The sequence below is a fragment of the Lynx rufus genome, unplaced genomic scaffold (assembly GCF_022079265.1).
Source record: "Lynx rufus isolate CCGP_SWC_20201006 ecotype Redwood Valley unplaced genomic scaffold, mLynRuf1.p SCAF_43, whole genome shotgun sequence".
Classification (NCBI taxonomy): domain Eukaryota; kingdom Metazoa; phylum Chordata; class Mammalia; order Carnivora; family Felidae; genus Lynx; species Lynx rufus.
The window spans coordinates 1,689,307-1,709,076 of record NW_025814860.1 but is presented as its reverse complement, the minus strand read 5'-3'; the positions used below and the strand labels follow the sequence as shown (position 1 = coordinate 1,709,076).

General features: G+C 56.2%; 1 protein-coding gene across 1 annotated transcript in view; it reads left to right on the top strand.

Moving 5' to 3' along the window:
- Nucleotides 1–19,263, top strand: part of RAB11FIP3 (RAB11 family interacting protein 3) — an 82,834-nt gene extending 63,571 nt beyond the window's left edge. The window contains exons 6-14 of the mRNA XM_047097898.1: nucleotides 6,537–6,572; nucleotides 10,441–10,534; nucleotides 11,068–11,171; nucleotides 14,047–14,187; nucleotides 15,945–16,026; nucleotides 16,758–16,895; nucleotides 17,151–17,306; nucleotides 17,485–17,625; nucleotides 17,707–19,263. Of these exons, the coding sequence (XP_046953854.1) occupies nucleotides 6,537–6,572; nucleotides 10,441–10,534; nucleotides 11,068–11,171; nucleotides 14,047–14,187; nucleotides 15,945–16,026; nucleotides 16,758–16,895; nucleotides 17,151–17,306; nucleotides 17,485–17,625; nucleotides 17,707–17,820 (1,006 nt within the window). The 3' untranslated portion in view covers nucleotides 17,821–19,263. The remainder of the gene's footprint in view (nucleotides 1–6,536; nucleotides 6,573–10,440; nucleotides 10,535–11,067; nucleotides 11,172–14,046; nucleotides 14,188–15,944; nucleotides 16,027–16,757; nucleotides 16,896–17,150; nucleotides 17,307–17,484; nucleotides 17,626–17,706) is intronic.
- Nucleotides 19,264–19,770: the final 507 nt, after the last annotated feature.

Here is a 19,770-nt window from a genome sequence, read left to right as displayed (position 1 = left end):
CATGTGTGTGCTTCCGTGCACACGTGTGAGACCACGTGTGCGTGTGTGAGAGAACACGTATGCATGTATCGGCACACACGCGCAAGAGAGCATGTATGTGTGTGTCCATGTGTACACACGTGTGGAAGATCATCACGTGTACATATGTGGGAACATGTACATGTATGTACACATGTGAGAGACCACATGTACATCATGTATCTGTGTGCGCGTGTGAGAGAAAACACCTGTGTGTCCATGTGTACATGTGTGTGAGAACATACGTGTATGTATCCGTGCGTACACGTGTGTGTGAGAGAGAGAACATTTACGGTCTACTCTCAGCGATTTCAAGTACATGATACCGTGTAGTTACCACGTTCTACGTTCGAGCCTTAGACCTTACTCCTCTTGCAGCTGCACGTTTGTACCCTTTGATCAGCCTCTGCGGGGGCTTTAACATTGCAAGTGATTCTTTGGATTCATGCCCAAATTGTCTGGAACGTTCTGCATGAGTAGGCCGAGGTGCTAGGTCTAAAGGGTGAGACCTTCGCTCATGGAGTAGATCCTCTCCAGCCCACCTTTCTCTTAGGGCTCCGCGTGTGTCCAAACAAGGGGCCTGTGGACCTGGCAGTCTTTTGCTGGTGACTGGCCCATCTGAGGACGTACGTGCCTGTGCCGGCGAGGTCCCGCCTGGCTCAGCGGCTGCTCTGCGCCAGTCGCGGATCCGCTTGGCGCCAGGTTCCTCAAACCCTCTCTGTTTGCCGACAGCGGAAGCCGAGTATCTCTGAACCTGCAACCGTGAGGCCCTTCTTTTGCCGAGACCGTTGCCCTGGCCCAGAGGACCTGCGGCCCGGGAGAGGGCCTCTGTGGCGAGCCTCTGGGAGTTGGTGTGAGCGAAATATGTGCGTGGGTTTAGCAGCTTTTCTTTCCACGTGCGTGTTCGTGGTGGTGTGAGGCAGAGGCCAAGGACTGGACGCTGCTAACCCCGTGTCTGTCTAGTTGGGGAGTCTTTCTGGTCTGCTCATCTGTGCCTCCCAGCCAGCCTTTTCACTATTTTATGTCTCAGGTGTAACTTCTGCGCTACCACTAATATTTCCCTTCAACCTGTCTTCACGTGGAACTTCCAAACCAGCTTCCAAAAGCCAGCAGGTCCTAATGTCTCATGGACATCACTGCCTTCCTGGTTTCATCTTCCTGTAGTGGGTGTCCCGCCAGTGCTGTGAAAGTCCATTTAAATTAGATCACAGGGAGGAAAACAGAATCTTGAGTTATTTTATTTAGCCAATTAACTTATTTTTGAGAAAGAGAGCGTGTGCGTGTACATGGCGGGAGCACAGAGAGAGGGAGAGAGAACCCCAAGCAGGCTCCATGCTCAGCCCAGAGCCCGGCGCTCAGTCTTAGGACCGTGGCATCATGACCTGAGCCAAAGTCAAGACTCAGACGCTCAACCTACTGGAGCTACCTAGGTGCCCCTGAATCCTGAGTTTTGTTTTTTTTTTTTTTTTTTTTTTAATTTTTTAACGTTTATTTATTTTTGAGACAGAGAGAGACAGAGCGTGAACGGGGGAGGGTCAGAGAGAGGGAGACACAGAATCTGAAACAGGCTCCAGGCTCTGAACTGTCAGCACAGAACCTGACGCGGGGCTCGAACTCACAGACTGCAAGATCATGACCTGAGCCGAAGTCGGACGCTTAACCGACTGAGCCACCCAGGCGCCCCTGAATCCTGAGTTTTTAATGAAGGTCTTAAAAATGACAGAATTGTTGGTGATCATCATCCATGCGTAATTCTGACACTGGCGGGCTTTAGAGCAGCAAGTAAAGGAGCTGCAGTGCAGTAAGTTAAGCCCCACCTGGAGACGCGTGCTTTGCTCTCACGCTGGTGTGTTTTTGACAAAGGACAAGGCAGCAGCATCTCCAGTCATTTCGCTTCTTGTTAAAGAAGAGTTTGTGTTTTACAATGAAGCCCACGGGCTACCTATTTCCTCTGCGCACCTGACCAGGAAGGAGCAGATGTGTGGCCAGCTGGTGTGTGTCACCAGTCCTAGAGGTGACGCTTGAGGGAGGTGGGCTCACAGCAGTCTTAAAGCAAGAGCCAGAATGTTCCATAGCCTGACACAGTGCTTTTGTCCAGCCCCTCTGTGGGGTCACAGATAACCTGACGGGTCCTCGCTGTCTTCTGAACTGACACTTCTCGTCTTTCTAGCACTGATCCGCTTGCCGCAAAGCTGCACAGCATCCTCACTGATGAGGCTTTTGAGTTTTACTGTAGCCAGTGCCACAAACAGATCAACCGCCTTGAGGATCTTTCTGCTCGCCTGAACGATCTTGAAAAGAATAGGTAACTGACTAGTGCCTGGCCTTGCTCTGGTCAAGTGGGAGGGAGACTGCAGTTACCCACAGCTCCTGCCAGTGGGTCTGGCTGGAGGCGCTGCTCTCTCGGCTGGGCTGAACCGCAGCCCGGAGGCAGGACCCCTCCCCTGCCCCCCCCACCCCCCACCCCAACCATGCATGTGCTGAGCGTCTGCCCTCCTCGCCCTGTGCATGTGCCACCCTGGGTGTGTGCTGCAGCCTGAGCCACTGCTTCTGTTCCCAGGGGAGGAGACTCCCTTCCCATGCTGTGTGTCCTGGGAGAGGGAACCCAAAGTAGGAAAGAGAGTCTGCACCCGGAAGAGATACATGTTTCATTTTACTAAAAGGTTTCTTTAACTGGGAGTCACATGAAAGAGCTTTGGGAAATTTAAAGTGAGATTTGGTCTTTAAAAAAAACAAATTCGTAACAGCTTTCAGGAGTCTATGTTTACATCCAGTGAGCTCTTCCTTGAACTTACTACTTTATGTTGTTGGGGTTTTTTTTTTCCTCTGTATGTTGTTTCTTTAAAGTTTTTTTATTTTATTTATTTATTTTTTAAATTTTTTTTTTCAACGTTTATTTATTTTTGGGACAGAGAGAGACAGAGCATGAATGGGGGAGGGGCAGAGAGAGAGGGAGACACAGAATCGGAAACAGGCTCCAGGCTCTGAGCCATCCGCCCAGAGCCCGACGCGGGGCTCGAACTCACGGACCGCGAGATCGTGACCTGGCTGAAGTCGGACGCTTAACCGACTGCGCCACCCAGGCGCCCCTAAAGTTTTTTTATTTTTTAAAATATATTTTTAAAAACGTTTGTTAGTTTATTGTGAGAGAGAGTGAGCACATGCACTCAAGCAGGAGAGAGACAGAGAGAGGGGGAGAGAGAATCCCAAGCAGGCTCCACACTGCCAGCACAGAGCCCGTGTGGGGCTTGAACCCACAAACCATGAGATCATGACCTGAGCTGAAGTCACGAGTCAGATGCTGAACCGACCGAGCCACCCAAGTGCCCTTAAGATTTTTATTTTTAAGTAATCTCTACACCCAGGGTGCCAACTTTGCTACCCTGTTTTTAAAATAAGCAGCCGGGACCCAGCATGTGTCTGCTGCTCCCTGGCCTTGGTCATCCCCGGTCTGTCCCTCCTCCCCGTCTCCCAGTTCTGGTTTGTGTCAGAGTGTTAGCCTCCCTCTCAGCCATCTGTACCCAGCCCTACTCAGGTTGGAGCTCCAGAAGGAGACCGTTCCTTTTGCTGGATCCCCACAACTTCACACCCTCCAGTTAAAGAAAACATGTTTGAGTAGCTTGCCCATATTGACGTCCATGGAGCATATTGTTGATTTAGGCCCCAGGCCAGCAGAGTTGGTGAGCTCTCACACTGGGCAGGAAGGGATGGTTTGTGCTGGTCAGTGGTGTGGGCTCCCAGGCGGCAATCTCAAGTGGCTGTCTGAAAAAGAGGGGACATGGCTGGTGGGAGGTTACATAAAATGTGGCAGGAGGGCAAGCCATCCTGACAGCTTCAGCCTGTTTAGAGTGGTCTTTTTTTTTTTTTAATTTTTTTTTTAACTTTTTTTTATTTATTGTTGAGACACAGAGAGACAGAGCATGAATGGGGGAGGGGCAGAGAGAGAGGGAGACACAGAATCGGAAGCAGGCTCCAGGCTCTGAGCCATCAGCCCAGAGCCTGACGCGGGGCTTGAACTCATGGACCGCGAGATCATGACCTGAGCTGAAGTCGGATGCTTAACCGACTGAGCCACCCAGGTGGCCCTAGAGTAGTCTTCTAAAAATTCCTCCTCTGTCTTGAGGAGCCTGCCCCCTTAGGGCCTCAGCCCAGGGCAGCTCAGTCTTCCTGGTGGGTCCCCGTGGCTGAGAGCCCTGCTGTGCTCCTGACCGGCCTCCAGTTCCAGCTCAGGACATCTGATGTCTTCACCCCTTTGTCTTACGTTCTGTGCAATACTCACCACACAGACAGCAATCCAGCAAATGCCCAGTTGGGTGGAGAAGATTCTTTGTGGCCAGTCGGAAGCCTCAGAGGGGAGTCTGGGGGGAGGTCCCAGCAGTACCAATGAGAACCTAGCCTTCCAGGGAGACTTGGGGGAACTGTGGCAACTAGGGATTTCAAAGACCCACTGGGCTCTTCCGTAGGGAAAACTAGTCTTCTTTTCTTGTATGTGGTTAGCTGGGTGTTCAGTGCTCCAGGAAGGTCCCTCCACGCGACTGGTGAGGGGTCACCTGTCTTTCCCAAATGGAGACTGCTGTCCTGCTAAGTGGGTTTGAGTACAGGAATGTCATCTCTGTTCTTGAGAGCAAGCATGAAGACGTGTCTCATCTCTCATTTCTGAAGACTTTTGATGCAGAAGTGATCTTTTGCCGTGTTGAGAACCTGCCACATAACGGCCAGGGTCGCCTCTCTTAGGGTCCCCTTTTGAGAGGGGGAGCCTGGGATGTGGCTAAGTGTGGCCGGCAAGTCCAGTGGGGCCTTCTGTCCAGTCTGAGCCATTCCCTGAGAGAGACCCTACCAAGGTGGGTTCATGTGCCATTAAAATCGTTATTCTCATCAAGACACAACTGTCAGGAAAGTTGTCCTGAACACTGAAGTTAAGGAGATCTAAATCTTGCTTGTTGGTTTCCAAGAAATTGTCTCAAAATAAATGTATTTGGTTATGGTTTGTGGATGATGAAAGGTGATTTAGTCCCAACTGTGTTTGGAAGCTTTGATGTCATTTATATTTTCTACCCAGTGAACCTCGGAATGTGCCCACAGTGATCATACTTTCCAGGTACTTACAGCCTGTATGAAAACAATTCATTTTGTAGAAATTAAGAAGAATACTAAGAACAAGTTAAGAGTAACAAGGTCTATTTACAAATTATAAACCTCAAAACTGGACTGGCAGTGCAGCCCCTGAATAAGTAAACCGAGTCTGTCTTGTCCCATCAGCCTCAGGGAGTCCCCAGGATATTAGGGTGACATATGTGGTGTGAGTCGGGGCCCTGCCAGGAGAGGGGACACACAGGAGTGGGCGTGAGGAGTGTGATGGGTGAGTAGCCCCAAAGGGATGGAGCGATGAGGGCCCCGCGGGAACAGCAGCTGTGAAGAGGCCAGGCGGCGGGTGTCACCCTGACGGCACACCAGTGGAATTTGCTGGGAACTTACCTTCTAGAAGTTGATGGAAATCTGCCCTCTGGCCTGTACCGGAGGCGCTCCATGGCAGAACTGCCCGGGGAGGCGCTGGCCCCTGGGGAAGCTGCCAGGCAGGATCTGGGGTGAGCCCCACCAGTGTCTATCAGAAGCTAGGTGTAGCCGAGGACACATGGGGACCCTCCCATGAGGGCCCTCTCCAGCACCCTCTGCTGGCAGAGCACGGCAAAGGAAGACTGGGAAAACCGCCCCTATCCTTTTCCACAGAATAAGTGGGGAGGAAGAGTCTGGAAGTGGGCGGCCGTAAATTGGTAACTGACACAGTGTAGGTTTTTCTGCCCGAACTGTGCGGGAATCGCAGGCGTGTCTCGGATGAGCAAGCTGAAGGGAGACGCCATGGGTCTGGTTCCTGGCGTGGGAGACGAGGGTTGTCCTTGTGTTGGAAGAGGGCATGTGTCTTCTCGTGGGCTGAGGCCGGTAGCTTAGCAGTTACATTTGAAGATAAAACTCAGACTTCAGAAATGAGAGGTAAGGTAGGTTTGGCCTTTTTTGCCACCTCAGAGGATTCTGTCAGCCGGACGATGGGTCCCAAGGCGGCAGCGGGAAGGGCTTCCAGATCACCGCCCAGGCACATGAGGTTTCAGTGCCTGAGTTAAAGTTCGAGTCCGAACTTTGCTGTCACAAACAGGCTTATGTCACATTTCATGTGGGGCCTCTGACGGCCAAGTGATTGGAGGGTAAGCGTTTGGCACGTGGCACTCGTGCAGCCCACCAGTGGGTGTGGTGCTGGGCTCGGCCTCGGAACTAAGGTCTGGTCGCGGTTCCATCTGGGACCTCTGGGAGTGGGAAAACGTGACTTGGCGAGGCCCTGGGACTGTCTCCTGTGTCCCTGAATGTTTTGCTGAGCAGGCCTTTCTGTGTATGGCGCTGGTCTCGGCGGGTGCTGCACGCTTGTGAACATGCCCCATCCCCGTATCTCTTCAGCCTGAATTTCCTGTTTCCTCCCCTTCCTCCCTGTTCTCTGACACGATTTTCCTGTTTATTTTGATTTTGCACAGTCCAGCGAAGCGGCTCTCCAGCAGGAAGGTGGCAAGGTAGGAGACCCTTGGTTATTTACGGAGATGTTCAGAAATGTATCATTAATCATAGCTCTTTAAAACGTGTTTAGAAAATAGTATCTTCCAAGATAAGTTTTTAAAACTTTTGGAAGTCACCTCTCATGGTTTGGGACTGAACATAATTCTTGGGGATGGGTTGTGAAACCAGTTTCCACCGCCACGCCACGGTCAGACCCTGGTTTGTGACAGGGAGGTGTGTGCTGAAAGCTTCCGGCATTGTGCCCATCTTACCAAGTCTTCGCAGAAATGTCCTCAGGCGGCCCTTGGCATCCCCACGTGTCATGTCTGCTGTAAGGTAGCCCACGGTGTTATCCGCGAGGGTCATGGCGGAGCCCTGGTCTGGGTCGGCCTCCTTCAGATGCTCTGCCCTTCACGCCCACGCTGGCTCTCCAAGGTGAGAAGAGGGTGGAGGCGAGCCAAATGCCGAGTTTCTGAAGAACACACTCTTGTGGCCATTTCTCCACCTCCCAGCTTTGGGTCTACCTGTCGGCTTCCTGCGTAAGAGGTGGCAGCACGCACAAGTACCCTGTGTCCCCCAGGGCTGGCTCACCAGTTTTCACCGGGCTTGTCTGATGCCAGCGTTTCTCACAGGAAGCCATGGAATGCTCACTTACTTCCTTTCTCCGACAAGTCGCCGCTTCTGGACTCAGTGATGGCTGTGATATTGCCACTTGCCTCACCTTCTCGCCGCACCCCTGCCTCCCCTGCCCAGCTAGGGCCTCTGCCCTCTGCATGGGCACCACGGCTGTGGGCAGTAGCACTGTGGTCCCCGGCCTGCGCTGTGTGTGTTTGTTTCAGGGCTGGGGTCATGCTGCTCCCTGAACCCGTCTCCCTTCTTTTATCTACGTGTTTTTTGTTCGGCACATCTTGTAGCTTCTTGAGAAAAGAGGTGTCCAGGAGATACATTTTTGAGACCTTGCTGGCTACTTGACTCCCGTGTGTGACTTCATACAGAATTTGAGGTTGGGAGCCCCTCCTCTGAGGAGCTGTGCACACACCGCCCAGTACCTCCCAGCGCTAGGGCTGCTGCCAGGGCCCTGAGGCTTTCACGTTTTCTTCGCAACTTTCTCCCTGGAAGCTGAATTTTCAGGTGTTTTCTCTATCCCTGAAGTTTAGAAACTTTGTGATAAGTCTCATGAGTCCTTCCTATTAATTATGCTGGACAGAATGACAGACAGACCGTTTAGGTCTGGGAGTCTCCACCCCTTGGTCCTGTGGACCTTTCTTAGGCTGTTGGATAGCTTCATCCATCCCCCATCCTCCCTCTGGAACCTCCTTGCTGCCCTGTGTGCCTCTGCTCTGGTTCCTCCTGTGACAGCCACAGCGTTTTCTCCGTGTCTCTTCCCCACGTCCGGGTCCGGGCCATCTTTCTAGAGACTTTTCCCTCACAACTGGGGCTGCTGCTGTCCGTGCTGCTGTGGTTGCTTACAGCTGGCAGGTGGCCTCTGGCCCATGTGTGGTGTGGATAGGCCTCGGGCCGGCTGGTGTCCCGGGGCGGGGGGATCTGTGCTGGGCCCGTGTGTGCGGCTCTCCTCCTCTGTAAGGGTGTGGTTTGGAGCCACTCCTGTGTGCTCTCAGGTGCTGGGCCTCCCTGGCTTCTCCAGAGCGACGTGCTGGCTGCCAGCGCCTCCCTGGCCGGCCGCAGCCCTCCTACCCACTTCCAGCGTGGGCACCTTTTCTCTGGTACGGCCTAGTCTCTTCTTTGCCCTTGGCGTGGGAACCTCCTGTGTTTCTTTTTCTAGTGTCTTAGGGGTTTAGTGGAAGCAGAGGTGAAGGTTGTCAACCCTTTTCTGCACTTGTTCTCACCAACCCCCTTGTAGAGGAGCATCGAGACTCCAGGGAACATAACGTGTAGTCCAAACTACACGCTTGTTACAAGTCTGGCATTGCTTTCCTCCTCCCCACCATGTTCCACCCCAGACGGCCTACAGATGGTGACAGGAAAGAAGGTAAAAGCTGTCCCCCCAGCCTCCTGCATCCAGGATGTGGACAGGCCCTGGGGTCCCTGGGCCCGTGCTACCTCAGCTCTTAGTCTCTCTCTGCCTGCTCCTTTGAAATACCCTCTGAGAATCTGATCTTTCCTTCACAGATACCATTTGGTATGAAAAAGTCTAGTCTGCGACTGTTTATAGTTTGGTTCACAAACAGCATATTTACAGTCTACACACGCGGACGCACACACACAGTTTTAATCTGCCATTTTACGCTTCAAACCACCACTAGAATTCTAAGGAAAACTCAGTCACGGGTGCTTTCGCTGTTCACATTGTCTCAACCCTTTGCATGTGGCACTGGACCGTGTGGTTTGGAACCTCCAGCTCTGGCCTCTGAGACCTGGCTGTGTGCCTGGCCTAGATGGAAGTGGCTCTGGGGTCAGTGTGCGTACAAGGACCCGGAGGAACCCGCACACAGCACAGCCGACCTCAGGACAGGGGGCAGCACCAGCGGGATGGCCACAGGGCTGACGGCTGCCATGTACAGAAGGCACCCTTGGGGTGCATCAGGCATCTCCCACAGCCCCCTCTCCTGTGGGTCTCCTGCGTGGTGGTGGATTTAGATAAACAAGGCCTAAAGGGGCCACACGGTGAGGCCACATATTAGGAACCCATGTTGGGGCCAAAGTCATGGAGGGGTATTTAAACACAGCAGTTGGACAAAAACAGGATGGCCCTTTGGGTTTAGCACCCTTCAGGGAATCAGGTGAAATCCACAGAAAGGTGCTCAGTGTCCCACCCAGGACACCTCCGCTGGACTTCTGATCCCCAGGGGTGAAGATGTCCTCCTTTTTTGTTCCCCTTAGAACACATCTGGAAAAAGATTTAAGGAATGTATCAGCTCAGTCAGTGCTAAAAACGAAATAGAATTTCACGCCTTTGATAACGTAGAAATCTTCAGTGTAGTTTTTAATAGCATTTTATTGAATTCTTATCCTGTGTTGTGTCCTTAAAAGGAGCTGTTTATTTATACAGCCTCACTTACACCTCATAATAGCTCGTGATCCCCATTTTATAGGAGAGTAAGGCTCAGAGAGGTGAGTGGCTTTCTCAAGGCCACACAGCTCTGAGCATCAGGCTACTGAGTTTGGAGCCTGGGTCAGCGTGGGTAGACTTGCTGCCGGGACTCTGTGCAGATGGTCTGAGAGTTTTAAGTGCAGGTAAATTAAGCGATAACAGTGTCACCGTAGCCAGTGAGACTGCCTCTGGGGTGACTGTGAACATAGTTTGCTGAGCACCTGCTAGGGCGCCAGTGGCTGGGGAACGAAGGAGGGGCTCTGAGGGTACTGAGGGCGCTTCTGCAGGTCCACCCGGCATGGCCCACAGTGCGGGGCTGCGGCCGCAGGGGTGCTTGCGTCTGCGCGTCTTCCCAAGCTTGACCCCGGGAGAAACTCCACGCGCGGCCCTGAAAGAGACCCCTGGTCTCTTGCTGTTACTGCCACATAAGGAGTGTGTTTGAAAACCAGGTAGCAAGAGTGCATGTGGGTGATGCCACATGCAGAAGGTATGATCCTGAATTAATGTTTCACGGGCCTGTGGCCGAGAGGAGATTAGTTCATATCAGAGAGAGGAATGAAGTCGTGTTTTATTACCCGAGGACAAAGTACCCTCCTCCATTGGCTTCCCAGGAAGGCGGCCAGGACGTCAGGTTTCAAAGAGCAACGGGGCTATCCTGTGGCCCTTGGGTGGCTGTGTCCTGCCGGGACCCCCTTGGTGGAAGCCTGGGCCCGTGGTGCTGGCTTCTGGTGTTCAGCCCAACAGATGCTCATGTTTATAGAGCTAGTGACTTTTCCTTGCTGTGCTCTGCTGAAGGACCTTTTCTGGACTGGGCTATTGTTTCTTCTCCACAGGTACCTGCACCAGTCAGGGGCCCTGACCGTGGAGGCCCTACAGGACCCTGCCCCAGACCCTGTGGAGGTCATGGAAGAGGACATTGCTGATAAGGTAGGCCCCGGACCACCTGCAGATGGCACAGCCAGGTCTGAGGACATGCGACGGTGCTGCCGCCTTGGGACGCAGGCCATGCTGGGGTGGGGGGGTGCCAGCCTCATCAGAGGCCCCAATGACTGTGCAGTGGAAGGAGCGTTTCCCGTTGTGCATGGAGAGGCCGGTTGTCGGCCATATCTGTCTGTGGGCCCATCTGGCTGCACCGACGCGCAGGGACTCTGTTCCCCTGTCTCCTGGAGGCAGAATCTGGGGGTGCTCGAGGTTTCAGGGTGGTGACCACAGAGCCAGACAACGCGTGAAGTCAGAGTTCCCAGAGAGTCCGTGTGGGGGGTTCCTTGGGGCAGGACAGCCATGCTGTGGAGGCGACCCCAAGTTTCTCAAGGGCCAGCTCAGCCAGAAATGAGGAGGAGTGGCACAATACCCGCAGCTCTTCCCGGGTCCCTGCTTGCTTCCTCCGTGAGCTGGACGGACCCCGGTCCCGCCCAGTGGACACCGCCTCCTGATTCTGAAGCCCCTATGTCACTCCCGAGGTCGTCTTCCTGGAGAAACGGGTGTCAGAGCTGGAGAAGGACACGGCTGCCAGCGGGGAGCAGCACAGCCGGCTGCGGCAGGAGAACCTCCAGCTCGTGCACAGGTGAGGAGGGCGTCCGTGGCCCTGGCTGCCTGTCCGCGTGTGACCCCGCAACCCCCTTGCTGCCATGATGTGGCTCACACATGGAAGTGCCCCTCCACCAGCCACCGGGAGCCAGGTCGGGATGGTGCCAGCGGCCTCCCGAGCGCGGTTCCCACTTAGTGCTGCCCCCGCCCCCGGCGTGTGTCCGGCCCCAGGGGAGACCAAAGGGAGGCACCAGCTCACGTCTCAGAAGTATGGCGGCCAGCACCCAAGCTGCCTGCGCAGAGTGTCCAGGAGAGGCTGGCAGAGACGGAGGTCGCATGTGGAGAGTCATGGAACTCTCTGGTAGGGTCCCCGATGTGTGTCCCTGTTTCCGAGAACCTGTCCTGGCCCAGATATGCCTGGAGATGGGCTTGCTGCTCTGTGACTGTTGCTGTGCTTGGTACACCCGTATCGTCCCCTCTACCGTGTCCTGTGAGGCAGATGCCACCTAATGTGCCATCTCGCAGGCGAGGACACTGAGGCACAGGCCATTGTCAGAGCCAGCCAGTGGGGCCAGGAAGGGTAGGGCCTCCAGAGCTCCTGCACTGGGGAGCTGGACCCACCCTGGAGCACGCGGGCTCTTGCAGGGACGGGAGGAGAGCGGGAGCCACAGGCAGACGGGATGCACAGTCTGGCTCAGCTGGGCATCCGTGCTGACCTCCCCCACCGTTGTTTTGTCTGCATTTTGGAACCACTCCTGCCATGTAGCCTCACACCCAGTATAAGGGAAGACGTGTCTCCTGCAGCATATGAGTTTGGCTCAGGAGCGTCAGCTTCCTGGGCTGTGCCTGCATGCAGCTGGGTGTCACGGGGACAAAACAGCATTGTGGGGACGAGACAGTGTGGGGAGGCCCTGGAGGCGGGGGGAAGGCTGGAGGCTCTGTCCTCACCGGGCGGCCTGGACCTGGGCCCGGGCCTGAGCCTGGCTCTGCCACACATTCTGTGATCTCAGGCTCCTCTGAGTAGGTGTTGTGAGTGCTCCCGATGGCAGGACACAGGCCCACGTGCACTCACGGCTCCAGGGGATGCTTGGCCCCTGCCGTGATATGTTCATCCTGGAAGGCACTGACCTTCCCCACCCGTCCTCCGGTCTTCTCTTTGGATGCTGAGAATTAGAACGAGTCGTGTTACTGCACACATACTCCGTATGTCACTTTAACAGTAGAAACAGGTTCCCTATGTAGTCGAGGGCCTGGGCTAGGCAGCTGCACGCCCTCCAGGCTCTCACGGGAGGGTCTGCCCGTGGCCTTGCTGCAGAGCTGGGTGGGGTCGGCACGCTCGTGGAGGGGCTTGGTTCCAGTGCTGCACAGAGTATCTGCCACATCTCTGGAGGCGCGTGTTCTCCCTCCTTGTTCGCGTCCAGAGGGACGTGGATGGGCCACCGCACTCATTTCTCAAGCTGACCGGTGAGGCTTCGTTTGATCTGATGACACTTATCAGTTATCCACGTATGGAGTGGAAAGTCCACGTGCTGTGCCCCGGGGCTTGCCACGTCCAAACCTGTGGTATTTCTTTAGGTGTTGCCTGAGCTCTCCTAAAAACAGCATGCTTCTGCTGCCTTTCCCGCCGTCCCAGCGACCCCACCCCACGCAGGTTCTGGTGCTCAGCTTCGTACTTTCTGGATCACCACCCCGGATGATCACCTGGGGCGGGCGGAGAGAAGCAGGTTCTGTGAGGCCTCGTGTGTCTGCAACGTGCGTGTCCGCTGCCAGTGTGACTGGGTCTGGAGTTGTTCCAAAGCGGGGGTCCCCGGGACCTGGCAGGCAGGCTCTGGGCCTTCTGACCACACTGTGACTGCAAGCCTGGCGTTCCTGTTCTTCCTGCCCTCTGTGGGGTCTGAGTTTTCTGCCTGGATGCCGGAAGGGTCTCGTTTCCTGTGCTGGCACGTGGTTTCCAACCTTTAAATCTGGAAGCTGTGCCTCCGCTTTGGGAAGGTTTCTAGAATTATTTCTCTGCACGGCTTGTTCCATTTTCTTATTTGTCTGAACTTGTGTTAATCTAACATTAGACCTTCTGGACTTTCTCATTTTCTTTACTTTTCTATTCTCTTTGTCATTTCCGTCTTTTAAAATTCTAATATCCTTGTTTTTCTTCTTCGGCTCTCCTGTTGAATTTAAAATTTTTTCTTCTCATGTTTTTAATTTCTGAGAATCACTTTGTAAATTCCCTTCTGGTGTCCTGTTCCTGTTTCCTGGAAGCAGTGTCTTTGCTCTGAGGCCTGGGTTACAGGGCTTTCTCCTGCATGAGGTCCTTTTTCTCTGTTTGCTTTGGCCACTTTGTGTCAGCACCTTTCCCATGGTGTCTGGTGATCTTGGGCTCTCCGTTCACTCTTACGTGTGAGGCACCCCAAGGAGGTTGAGAAGCCCTGTGTGCATCGACAGCTTGTGGATGTGGGCTCCATGGGCAGGGCCCCGAGCCCTTCTCTCTGGGATGGGCATTCCCTGCTTCCTGCACGTGGGCGTGGTGGTCTGGGAAGGTGCCGGGGTCAGGGCCCCCATGTGCACGTTTCCTTTGTCTCAGGTTACTGCTAACACCCACCCGTGCCTCTCCCATGGGTGACCTGGGTGCTCAGCCTACAGTGTCCGTGCAGGGTGCTCCCGGGGGCGGACACCTGGTGGGCTTGTGCCCCTGGGAGGGTCTCCTGGCCACACGCCGAGCGAGCTTCCCGAGAGCGCTGGAGACCGTCCCTGCTGTCACAACTTTGCCACCATCTCGAGGCCCTGGGTGCGGGCATGGGAGGCCGAGGCTGTCTGGGGGATACGACCCCTCCTTCAGAACCATCCTTGACCGGAGCTGTTGGGGGGTGGGGTCGTCTCTCTTTCTCTGCTGCCCCTCCTTCCCTTCGCCTTCACAGAGCCAATGCCCTTGAGGAGCAGCTGAAGGAGCAGGAGCTGAGAGCCTGTGAGATGGCGCTGGAGGAGGCGCGGAGGCACCGGGAGCTCGTGTGCAGGATGGAGCGGGAGCGCAGCATCGAGGTGGAGAGCCTGCAGGCCAGGTGGGGCGTGCAGCCCCGGTGGCTGCCCCTCCCAGCACATCCGGTGTCTTAGAATAAAGCCGATGTTAGAGAAAGGGAAAGCCCGCACGAGGAAAGCTGTAAAAGTGCTCAGTGTCACAATTCAAAGACTGACCCTACGTGGATGTCCTTCTGAGTCCGTCTCTAGTTGGGGTTCTCCTAGTCAGAACGCCAGGCCTCTTGCAGACAACTTGACGCAGTGCCTTTGTGCTGCTCCGGAGGTAGGAACCTTTGAAGAGTCAGGAAAAGTGGGGAAAACAGCGTGGGTTTGCACGCCCTGCATGAGACAGCCTGTCAAGGCCCGGGAGCAGCAGCAGCCACCACGCGGGGTGTAGGCCGGACATGCGGCACACGCGTGTGGTTGTCTCTGTGAGCGGGGGTCTTACAGCGTTGGGGAGAGAGAGCCTGCGTGTCCGTCCGTCAGCGGAGAAATGCTTGAACAGGCCGTCTGAGAGCTCCCCAGGGGTCCTCCCCAAGGTCAGAGAGGGCGAGGGCATCTGATGGCTCATTTCATAGCTGAGCCGGAGCCACTTCCCGAATTCGGGACACAGCAGGTGTAACTAGATGAGCGGGTTTCCAGGCTCTGCGGCCCGAGTGTCCCTCCCCCACTCCTAATGCTGGGGTGCATTGGACTTTACTGGAGAAGAGCTCCTGTGCGTTTTTAAGAGTAGGGGTGCAGGAGGGGCTGCGTGCAGGGCTGTGCCAGCCACCTGGACACGAGGCCCCCTGGCATGTAGACACAGTGGGGTGCTGCTCTGGGTTCAGCCGGGCCCAGATTCCGGCTTCCAGAGGACAGAGAAGGGACGGGAAAATGCACCTGACACAGGACACACCCGGAAACACACCTTCACCAGGCGATCCAGGTCAGCATCACCTGTGGGGAGTCGTGAGGACTCAGACACCCGATCTGGTGACGAGAAGGGCACCTCCCCCCCAATGACCCGTCTCATCACGAGAAACACCAGATCAACCCAGCGTGAGGGACACTACCAAATAAGTGACCAGAACTGCTCAGAACTGTCAAGGCCACGAAAAGTCAGGAAAGGCCGGGAGACTGCCACAGACCCCAGGGGACAAAGCAGACGAGGCAGCGTGTGCAGTGTGGCCCAGAGACTGGAGGGCACGATTGGGAGATGACATGAAGTCCGTGGTTTGATGACTAGTATACCCCGCAGGGCTGTGGTAAAGGCGCCACGTGGCCACATGACGGGCAGATGCCATGCAGGAAGCAGTACCGGCCAGGCCCACAGGGACTCCACGCCATGTCTGCAACTTTTCTGTAAACCCCAAAGTATCCCCAACCCCAAGGGTATTTTTTTAAATGTTTGTTTAATTTTGAGAGAGAGAGAGAGAGAGAGAGAGAGAGGCAGAGCACAAGTGGGGGAGGGGCAGAGAGAGAGGGAGACACAGAATCAGAAGCAGGCTCCAGGCTCTGAGCCGTCAGCACAGAGCCAGACATGGGAGCTTGAACTCGTGAACTGTGAGATGATGACCCAAATTCGGGTGCTCCACCGACTGAGCCCCTGAGGTGCTCCCCCCAAGTGTATTTAATAACTATCCCAGCGTAAGGGAAAGCTTGGGCCCAGAGCACTTGAGTGGTACGTAGGGTCGGAGCATCGGAGGAGGCCTCTGTGGCTCCCTAGGCAGCTCCTGGCAGGGCTGCCAAGACACTGGGTCTCCCTTGCCCCAAGGAACCACGTTTCCTGGGTTGAAGTCCCAGCTTTGTTCTTGTGTCCCAGGCTGCAGCAGCTAGATGAGGAGAACGGAGAGCTAAGGTCCTGCACGCCGTGTCTGAAGGCCAACATTGAGCGCTTGGAGGAGGTGAGCGGTCAGTGGGGAGCACAGAGCGGGTGGAGGCCAGGCCGGCTCACGGGCCTGCCACCCTCTGCACCTCATGGGTCCTCTGAAGCGAGGCAGCCACACGGCCAGCCACGGGGTGTGACCAGAGGCCAGGAAGCTATGCTGCTCCGTAGCGCAAGCTGTTACCCTGGGCCCACCGGCCCCATATGGTGAGGACAAGGACAGCTCGGTCCCCGCCTGGCTTCCCAGCTTTCTCACGGATCCAAGAGTTCAGTTTAGATTAACCCGTGGTCCAAATCCAGGGATGATGTCCTCCAGGGGCTGACTCCAGCTGGACCCCTCGTGCCCTGTCCTGCAGCTGTTCCCTCGAGAAGCCTCTCCTCCCCTCCTCTCCCCTCCCGGTCACATGTCCCCTGGGAAGCTCCGAACCCGGAGAACATCTGAGACCACCTGGGCTCTGACTCCCCTGAACTATTCCCTCTGGGCAGCCGTGGGTCCGATCCTGCTCTTGCATGGATCCTTTCTGCCCTGCCTCGCCTGAGGAACAGTGTCTGTGGCCTGTGCAGACACCCTGCGCCAAGAGCACCCCAGGCGCACCTGCAGGCGCGGTGCTCGGGGTCAGCGCTGCCCCGGGAGCACCATGCCCGGGTGATGGGATGGCTGAGACGCAGCCATTGTGGGCTGAGCCCGGGGGCCACGGAAGACTCGGGAAAGCTGTGTGGTCGGGGCAGCAGGCAGGCTTATTTCCACAGGAGAAGCAGAAGTTGCTGGATGAGATGGAAGAGTTATCCCTGCGGCTCAGTGATGAGCAGGAGAACAGGAGGAAGCTGGGGGACAGGCTGAGCCACGAGAGGCACCAGTTCCAGAGGGATAAGGAGGCAACCCAGGAGGTGAGCGTGGCACCCGGTAGGGGTGGGACCTGCGTGCCTGCGTGGGGTCCGTGCCTGTGCCCTCCACATCCTGAGACCTGCAGCTGGCGGCCATGTGGTGCTGGGCGTTAGGTGGTGTTTGGGAAGCGTGGCTGGCATTGTCCTCCCACTCGGACGTGGCGCTCGGACTGACCCAGAGGTTCTGAAGCTGAGGGCTGAGCTGGCACTTGCTGCCTCGGGTGCCCGAAGGCCTGCTCACCCTGTGGTTGCCTGCAGTTGATCGAGGACCTGCGCAAGCAGCTGGAGCACCTGCAGCTCTTCAAGCTGGAGGCCGAGCAGAGGAGGGGCCGGGGCAGCAGCATGGGTCTGCAGGAGTACAACAGCCGCACCCGCGAGAGCGAGCTGGAGCAGGAGGTCCGCAGGTTGAAGCAGGTGCGGGCAGCCACACCCCTGTATCCCTGCAGAAGCTTCCAGGAGCCCGGCATGGGGCAGGGGGCACGCAGGGAGCTCGTGCCCGAGCCAGAGGCCGTTCCAGCCACTCGCCGTATGGGCTCAGCCACTAGCGGGGGCCCCCCGCCCCGGGAGTGACCCTGTCGTGTCCCCTATTCAGGATAACCGTAACCTGAAGGAGCAGAATGATGAGCTCAATGGGCAGATCATCAACCTGAGCATCCAGGGTGCCAAGAACCTCTTCTCCACGTCCTTCTCAGAGTCCCTGGCTGCGGAGATCAGCTCCGTTTCCCGAGATGAGGTAAGGCCCATCCAGTCCTGGCCACCGGGACGTGCCACAGTCTGTGCACCAACCCAGCACTGACCGCTGCTCTTCCCACAGCTCATGGATGCGATTCAGAAGCAGGAGGAGATTAACTTCCGCCTGCAGGACTACATTGACCGGATCATCGTGGCCATCATGGAGACCAACCCATCCATCCTGGAGGTCAAGTAGAGGCAAGAAGGCCCAGCTCGGTGGGCCCAGGACCCCACCCGCACCCAGGAGATGGCCACGGCGCGCACACAGCCGAGACAAGCGGCTGGGCTGGGGTGCATAGAAGGGTCTGCACAGGGAAGAGGAACAGGAGCTCCGGGGCCAGGGCCCACGCCGGAGAGGGTGGGGCTGGGCCTGCTCTCTGCAGAGATGTGGGGAGCACGGCTCAGGCTCAGGCGAACCCCTCTGCGAGCTCCCTCTCATGTGGCAGACCTCTCTGCTGCCCTACTTGTCAGGGAAGAAAGGAAGGACACGTCCCCACCGGGACACTGCCATCTGCATCTGCTCAGGGGCCCTCACCTGGATGGCACAGAGGCCCCAGGACCCTCTCACCAGACGTGGTGGCGTGGGAAGGACTGCCAGGCAAGGTGGTGCACATCAGGCTCTGGCCGGGAGCTGCAGGACCCCGGCTTTCCTGGGGCTGTGACTCTTGAGCTGCTCTGCCCAGCCACCCATCCAGAGAGGGCACCGCAGTCCAGCTTCAGACCCAGGGGCTCTGCAGCTGGCCACGCAGCTGTCCCCATGCCCCAAACCCTTGCTGCGGTAACGGGGCTGGGGCCCAGCCTCTGCTCCAAAATCAGGACTTGAGAGTCCCACCACATGGAGCATGCCCCCTGCACAGGGTGGGTCTCAGGGCCCCTCTGACTCCAGGTGTGGCAGCATCGTGGTGAGAAACTGCTTCCCCATGGGTGTGGTCCCCGGCCTCCTGGAGCCCTCCCCTCCCTGAGCACGTCTCAGCTGCTCTGGGTGAAGTCCCGGTCTCCCAGGCCAGAGTCCACATGTCTGACACCACGTTTCCTCTGGGAGTTTGAAGTCGCTGAAGTGGCCGTCCTTCCCCGAGCTGCATTTTGGAGGAGGCTGGGTGGTGCGGGTTCTCTAAGTACATAGATCTGGAGCAGAGAGCAAGGCCCTCCTGGCAGCTTGTGGGTTCCTTCAAGGAAGCCATTGCCTGGCTCTGTGCCACCACCGCCAGGCACTGCACCACCATGGGGGCTGCTGGGCCTGCCCCCACCCTGCGCCTGAGCACTGTCCAGGAGCCTCTGGGTGCTCCAGGTGGGTCAAGACCCCACACACAGACTGGCCACTGCTGCGTGCAAGTGCGTATGTGAGGGCGTGTGTGTGTGTGTGCGTGTGTGTGTGCGTTGCCCTGTGTCCCTCCATCCTCCGTGTGGCCCACCTTCTACACTAAGATTTAAGATGTTGCCTCGTATTGTACATTTTGGGGAAAGCCTTGGGTGTAAATCAGTGTAAACTTGGAGGAGAGATTTTTCTATCATGTAGAGTAGGTATTTTTTATAGATTGAAGGTTGATCAATTTTTTAATACTTCCAAGAGAGAAAACTATCTGTGTATACACATGAAATATATATATATATATGTATGATAATAAATACTGGAACTCTGCTTTCCGTGCCCAGCCCTGCCCCCGTGACACAGACTTGGATCTGTTTGTGTCCATCACCCAACGGTACCGTGGCTGTAAATATGAGTTGCAGGGAGATGTTTCATGCACACACCCAGGTGTGGACTTGCACAGTGACCCTCTTTCCTTCCCCTTGAGAAAGACTTTTCAGGCAGAGCAGTGGTGACCTGGATACTAGAGGGCAAGGCCAGGACGCTCTCACCGAAGATTAAAGCTGTCTATACCCACTGAGGCCGGCTTCTTCCTCCGTGGGGTCTGAGGGCTGGGTGGGGGTGCCATGGGCCTCGCCTGGTCCCCCAATGTATTTGGGGGTTGGAGGCTTTGCGCCACGTGAGCTCAGACAGCAGGAGACCTTCTGGTCAAGCTGGCCCTTCCTGGAGGCCCCAGGGTTGCACCTCCAGTCTGGACCCCCAGCGGAGCTCAGCCAAGGGTCCCTCCTGGGGCGGGGCCATGTGATGGGGCTTTGGGGGGCCATGGGTGTTCATGGG